Consider the following 6,113-nt stretch of genomic DNA (forward strand, 5'->3'; position numbering starts at 1 on the left):
TCCATTTTGTTACCAATGAAAATCTAGCCCTTGCTTACAATTGGTCAAATTGCACTTGAGATAACCTAGTTAGAATGCCTTTTTAATGGAATCAGCTCTGGCTCTCCCTGCCCAGCAGAAAAGCACCTGGCCAGTGGCTTCCAGCCCACCCTTCCTGGGAAATTCACACTTATCGCTCAGGAAACCCTTGCAGATGATGGGTGGCCATCACCTAGATCTGGGGCTGTGTTCAATGGCACTGGGACAAGAGCACAGGACACCTTCCATTCCTGCCCCAGGCAGAGGCTCCTCTCTGTTCATCCACTGCCCGAAAGAAACTCCTCAGAGCAGCTTTCCATTCCAGGCTTTTCTCTCATCCTCTGAGAATCTGGCCCTGGACCCACTCAGGATCATTACAATCAGCTTCTTCAGAAGGAACTGCAGTTTCCCAAAGCCCAAAAGGCCCCACACAGGACATTTACACTCCACCACTCTCACCTGGAGCCCCACACCCACACCCCTCTCTTACTTTTCCTCTACATCTTAGAGGACTTCTCACCACCTTGATTATGTAACTTCAGCTTCTAGACTCTATCACCCTATGGGTAGGGTGAATCTGGCTTACCTTAGCATCCCCACTACCAACCCAGGGCCTTCCACAGAGCAGATACTCAGTGCATAGAGAAGAAATGAGCCAGTGAACGGGAAGAATTTTTTATTCAGTTTTCATTTATCTTACATTCGCAAAGAAGCCAAGTAAATCCAGGTATGTATATTTTCTTTTTAATTTTACAGAATAGACTGAGGTATAAGGCAAAATTATCTATCTTTTAAATTCTTTAGTTCTTTATCTCATGTATTTTACTGTTAGTTCGTTCACAATTCTAAGTAAATACTTATTCCACTGCTGTTATTATGTCACAATTCACAAAACTGAATGGATTTCCCAATCTGAATAAAGAACAAGACTCTTACCCCTAAACTATACAAACAGCACTATGTGTGACTACTGTCATTCAAAAACCTGGATGCTGAAGTTCATTCAACCATCCACCAAAAGGAACATTTGAACAATTCCAATAGGAAACAAAAATAAATCTCCAAGAACAGAAACTCACTACTAAGAACGCTGACTGCTCTCTTCAAAGAGTGAAGAACGGGCCTCATGCCACACAAGGCAGGGGAAGCTACTGGACGGGGCCCTGGAAGGTGCACTGGCCCAGCACCACCCCCACCCCACTGGCCCTGGCTGCAACTCGCCCTCAGACTCCCTCTTCCTCCTCTGTCGAAGCTGCATCACGCAGGGATGGGTAGGGAATACGAACTCTCGCAACGACCTTGACAACATGCTCCAGGACCTCCACGTAGCTGGTTTCAGCAAGGGCCCTTGGGCCCCACAGGAACTCATAGCGTGCGGGATCACTGCCGGGCACCTGCCGGTACTCCAGGTAGTTTTCCTGCACCCAGTCTTGGGTGAGCAGCTTCCTGGGCTCCCCATAGACATGGTGCTCCTTCCCATCATACACCTCCATCAAACTCAGCTCCTCCCAGATCTCCTCCTCAGAGGCGCTGTCGCCCTCCATTGCGATCGTGCCCAGGACGAGTATCAGGAGGCCTGTCTTGGGCCAGATCTGATTACCACCCCCTAGGCCGTCGTAGGAGAGGCCCAGGCAGGTGACGAGGAGGTAGGACTGGTCGGCGGGGTCCAATTCCTTCACATCGATGCCAAAGATCATCTTCAGGGATTCGGAGGCTTTGCCGAAGATGAAAGGAAAGTACCGCTTGTACTTTGTGATGACCTTGTCCAGCATTTCTGCCTTTGTGACCGGCTCCTTGGCTCGATACTTGAGGAGGAGAAAATGAGCCAGCTCATCCACCTTATTACTGAGTGCCGCTCGGAACGCAGACTCTCGGTCAGGAGAGGTGCTTGGCCCCTCCTCTTCTTGGCTGCTGGAACCCTCACTGGGTTGCCTCCAGCGAGTGAAGTTGACGGTAGTGGGGCAGGCGGAGGCTCCCTGAGCACTCTGGGGATGAGCCGGTGACCCGGCAGCAGGCACCTCCCCCAGTGTGACCGGGACCAGAGTAGAGGAGGCGGCAGCCCCCTGCTCCTCAGTAGCGGGAGCCTGCGCGCCCACCAGGCACGGGGCCTCTCCTCGGGCCTCAAGATCTTCATTGGGCTTGCTGTGCTGACCTTTCTGCTCACGGGACATGATGACGCTGGTCAGGGCAGCAGGCGGGAGTGTGGGCAGGAGCTGGGCAATGCAGACCCACAGGCCTGGGGAGAGAGGAACCGTGTGAGAGGCCTCACATGAGAGCCGAACCTTGGAGACGCTAACAAAGGCTTACTTACAGATCTTCTCCTCGGTGCTCTTCTGGGGCCTCCAGGGAATCCTGTCCTCCTGGTTGGCCTGTCCCCTGAGAACCTGAAGGAGAAAATGAGAAGGCACCTCAGGGTATACAGCCAGCCAGCAGAGATCAATCCTACAGGACTGACAGTAGGGAGGGTGAAACCGGACTCTCTGGAGTCCCATGTGTCCTGGGGCAGGCGGGACCCTTGGTGTGCATTCAGGGGAAAACATTCACTGCTGGCACGGTCTGTGCATCCTCTGCTCTGTGACCTGAGGCCACTGCCTCAGACCAAGGCCTCACTGCCTGGTTCCTGGAGCTCCTGGGAGAGGAATCCATGGGCCCTTAGGGTGCAGACTGCAAGCACAGCCCTGGTCCCTCAGTGCTATCAAGAGGGTGGGCCGGACTCTGTGACGTCCCCACTCTTATGGGGTGGATGGTCCCCTCTGTACACACGCAGGGCCCTCACCTTTCTCCAGGCAGGGCCTGGATCTCACTCTTTTGCTGGCTTGAGAAACTCAGATCAAGACCTCACATGCCTGATAGGGAACAGGACACGAGGGATCCCATATCTAGCCACATGTGCCTAGGTCTTCTGAGGAGGGACAGCAAGAGATATCAAAATTCATTGGAACCCATGTGTCCTGGGTGAGGCACCTGCTTGATCTTCACCTCAATTCCTGGCAGAGCCTGGGACCCTCCCTCTACTGACCTGGGTCCAGCCCCCTCAGAGCAAGGCCTCCCCCTCCATGACATCAGCGATCCCAGGATAAGAGAGGGACCTCTGCAGACAGCCAAGTCCATGCTCTCTGGGGTGACAACAGGAGCAGGGCTGATTTCTGTGGGGTCACCACCTGCATTCTGGCCCTGGGCTACCCTCAATCCTCCCTCACATTCCTCACCAGGACTCTTGGCAGATCCTGGGACCACGGTGTCTGTCGACCAGATAAGGGTCCCTGTGTTGACCTGAATCACTCTCTGAGAACAAAGTCCTCATCTAGCTGAAATCTGCAATCAGAAGTGAGAAGTAGCCATATCCTGTCACCCCTGTGTGCTGACCCCTTTGGTTCTGGGGTGAGGGTTCCGATGACTGCCTGTGGATTACTCATCTTTACTCCTGATGGGCCTGCCCTTCCTCAACCCCCAAACCCCCTGAGATGAGCAGATATTGTCCCTTTACTCCAAGACTTCATCTCTCTGAAGGTTCCCCAACTTCCTGCCTGTGGTACAAGTGAGCTTGGCACCTAGGGCCATCCCTGCCCTGGTCCCTCCTGAGCTAAGAACAGGGGACGGCGAGACTCTGTGGGATCCCTTCTTTCTGAGCCAGGGTGTTCCCAGTCCTAAGTTGGACACACCTTGAGTCCTGTAGATCCTGAGACTCCTCCCTCTGCTGACTAAAGTACCACTCCTCAGACCATAGTCCTCTCCTCTCTGTGACCTCCAAGGTGAAAGAAGCGTAGGCTACATGTTGCTACCATGCCCAGGACCTCTCAGGGCTCAGGTCCCCACTGATCTGGACTCCAAGGTCCCCCGAGTCCTCCCTCCTCTTCCTTTCCTTGATCCTGGAAGGGCTGGAACCCACCCCTTTGCTGACGTGATTCTCCAGCCCTCCCATTCCCAAGGCTGAAAGAGGAGGCACCTCATTCTCAGACAGCAGGGGGGAGGGCTCCCTGCCTTTAGGTGCTGGGTCTCCTGAGGCCTTCCTCATCTCCCAGGAGGGCCAGGGCTCTCCCTCTGCTCCCCTGAGGCTCTGCTCATAATACCAAGCCCCTTCCCTCCTTTAGTCCTGGATCTAGATGTCAGGATCCGCGTTCCTGACTGCCATTCCCAAGTCCTCCGAGGGGTTGACTAAGGGAGCAAAAATGGATTCTGCAAAATGCAGTTGGGGATGGGGCTGGGGATGTGAATGAAGGTGGGGATGTTGGGTTGAGGTGTGGGTGTAGGGCCCTCATTTCCCTCTCAGGGTCCTGACCTTTGTGCCAGGCAGAGCCTGGGCCTTGTCCTTTCCTAAGTGGCACACCAAGCTCTGACTCCAGATTCCCCTGTGGCTTTAGTGACAGTGGGAGTGGGACAGCCTAGCCTGAGAGGTGGTCCAGGGCTGGCAGCAGGGGCTGCACTAGATTATTTTGGGCCCTGTATCCTGGATGGGAGCCTCCTCAGTCCTTCCTCTGGGTCTCATCTTGCCTCGTCACAGAGCCTCGGCCCGCTCCCCTCAGCCGATCTCAATTGGCCTTTCAGAACCATGCCCTCGATACTCTCTGACCCACAGTGTGACATCCCACCAAGGCTGGTTTCCCTGGATTGACAGCCCAGTGTGGGTAAGGAGCAATGGATGGGGAATGGGACAGCGAGGCAGTGGCGGATTTGTGGGAGTGGGGGGTTAGAGTGGGATCTTGGGGGACCTCAGTTGCTTCTCAGGTTTCTGACCTTGATTCTTGACAACCTGGGCCATGCCCTCTCCTAACCAGGCCTTCCCTGATCACAACCACCTCTGACTCCACGACTCCAAAGTCCCCTGTGGCTTAAACAAAGGCGTTGTGGTGGGGACGGGGAAGGGAGCTCAGTTGGAGAAGTCTGCCCCTGGGTAGTCCAGGACTGGCAGCAGGGGTGGCGCTGGATTACTTGGGGCCCTCCATCTGGAGAGGGCGCCTCCTGAGACCTCCCTCAGCCTCTCACCTCACCTCCTCAGACCACACCACAGTCTGACTCCAGAGTCCCTTGCATGGATGGTGTTGGGGTACAGGTAGAAGGGAGGTGGGAAGCTGGAGGTGGCCCGGCCTGAGAAGTCAGCCCTCGAAGGGTGATCCAGAGCTGGGACCCTCTACCTGGGATGCGTGCATCCTGAGTCCTCCCTCAGTGTCTCATCTTGCCTCTTCACTGAACCTGGGCCCGCTTCCCTCCGCCTATCTCAAGCCACCCCTCAGACCCAGAGCCTCACTTCCCTCTAACCCCCAAAGTGCAAGTCAGTGGCATCACATGCGGGCACCCAGGGTCTGCCTGTGTTGAAAGCAGGGGTGGAACCAGATTCCACAGGGATGGGGATGAGGACAGAGAATGACGGTATGACGGGAGTGGTGAGTTGGGGACGGTAGGGGTGATGGTGGGGCATGGGGATGGGAATGGGAATAGAGTGGGGGATGGGAATGCGAATGTCCTGACATTGATTCCTGGCAGTCTGCCCCCACCAGTCTTACATTGATCACACCAAGCTGAGGCTCCAGAGGCCCCTGTATCTTAAGAGGCAGTGGGGTGGTGGGCCCCCCGACATTGAGAAGTCCACCCACGAGGGTCCCAGGGCTGGCAGTAGAAGTGGTGCTGGATGATTTGGGGTCGTCTATCTGGGGTGGGGACCACCTGAGTCCTCCCTCAGCGTCTCACCACGCCTCCTCACAGAGCCTGGCCCACTTTCCTCCACCAATCCCAAGCTGATGGACAGACCAAGAAGCGCGCTTCTCTGTAACCCCGAATGCGCAAGTCAGTGGCATCACATCTGGGCACCTGGGTGTGACAGGGTGGAACCGGAAGCTACGTGGGTGGGGGTGGGGTGTTGGGGTGGCGGATTGGGGTTACCAGGGTGGAAGAGGGCTAGAGAGAATGGGGTACTGGTGGGGGATGGGAGGGTGGATGGGAATGGGAACGGGGATGATGGGGATGAGAATGGCGGACGCTCAGCCCTCTCCTGGGATCCTGAGGTTGATGGCTGGCAGAGCCTCCCCCCACCAGTCTTGCATTGACCACGCCAAACTCTGACTCCCAACTCCCCTGTGGCTTAATCGGCAGTGGGGGTG

The 6,113-nt window shown here is 55.7% G+C and overlaps 1 protein-coding gene across 1 annotated transcript; it reads right to left on the minus strand.

The window, feature by feature from the left end:
• Nucleotides 1–1,241: 1,241 nt before the first annotated feature.
• Nucleotides 1,242–5,716, minus strand: LOC110569063 (melanoma-associated antigen 4-like). Its single transcript, XM_064371509.1, has 3 exons — nt 5,704–5,716; nt 2,330–2,402; nt 1,242–2,254 (listed from the first exon to the last, which is right to left on the minus strand). Exon 3 carries the CDS (start codon nt 2,187–2,189, stop codon nt 1,242–1,244), a length of 948 nt encoding a protein of 315 aa, XP_064227579.1. The 5' UTR covers nt 2,190–2,254; nt 2,330–2,402; nt 5,704–5,716.
• Nucleotides 5,717–6,113: the final 397 nt, after the last annotated feature.

The sequence above is a fragment of the Aotus nancymaae genome, unplaced genomic scaffold (genome assembly GCF_030222135.1).
Source record: "Aotus nancymaae isolate 86718 unplaced genomic scaffold, 86718_ANA_hifiasm-v0.15.2.pri h1tg000138l, whole genome shotgun sequence".
Lineage (NCBI taxonomy): Eukaryota > Metazoa > Chordata > Mammalia > Primates > Aotidae > Aotus > Aotus nancymaae.

Bases quoted from the DNA above. Each gene is read 5' to 3' on its own strand.
- LOC110569063 (XM_064371509.1), bottom strand. From the start codon at position 2,189: ATGTCCCGTGAGCAGAAAGGTCAGCACAGCAAGCCCAATGAAGATCTT.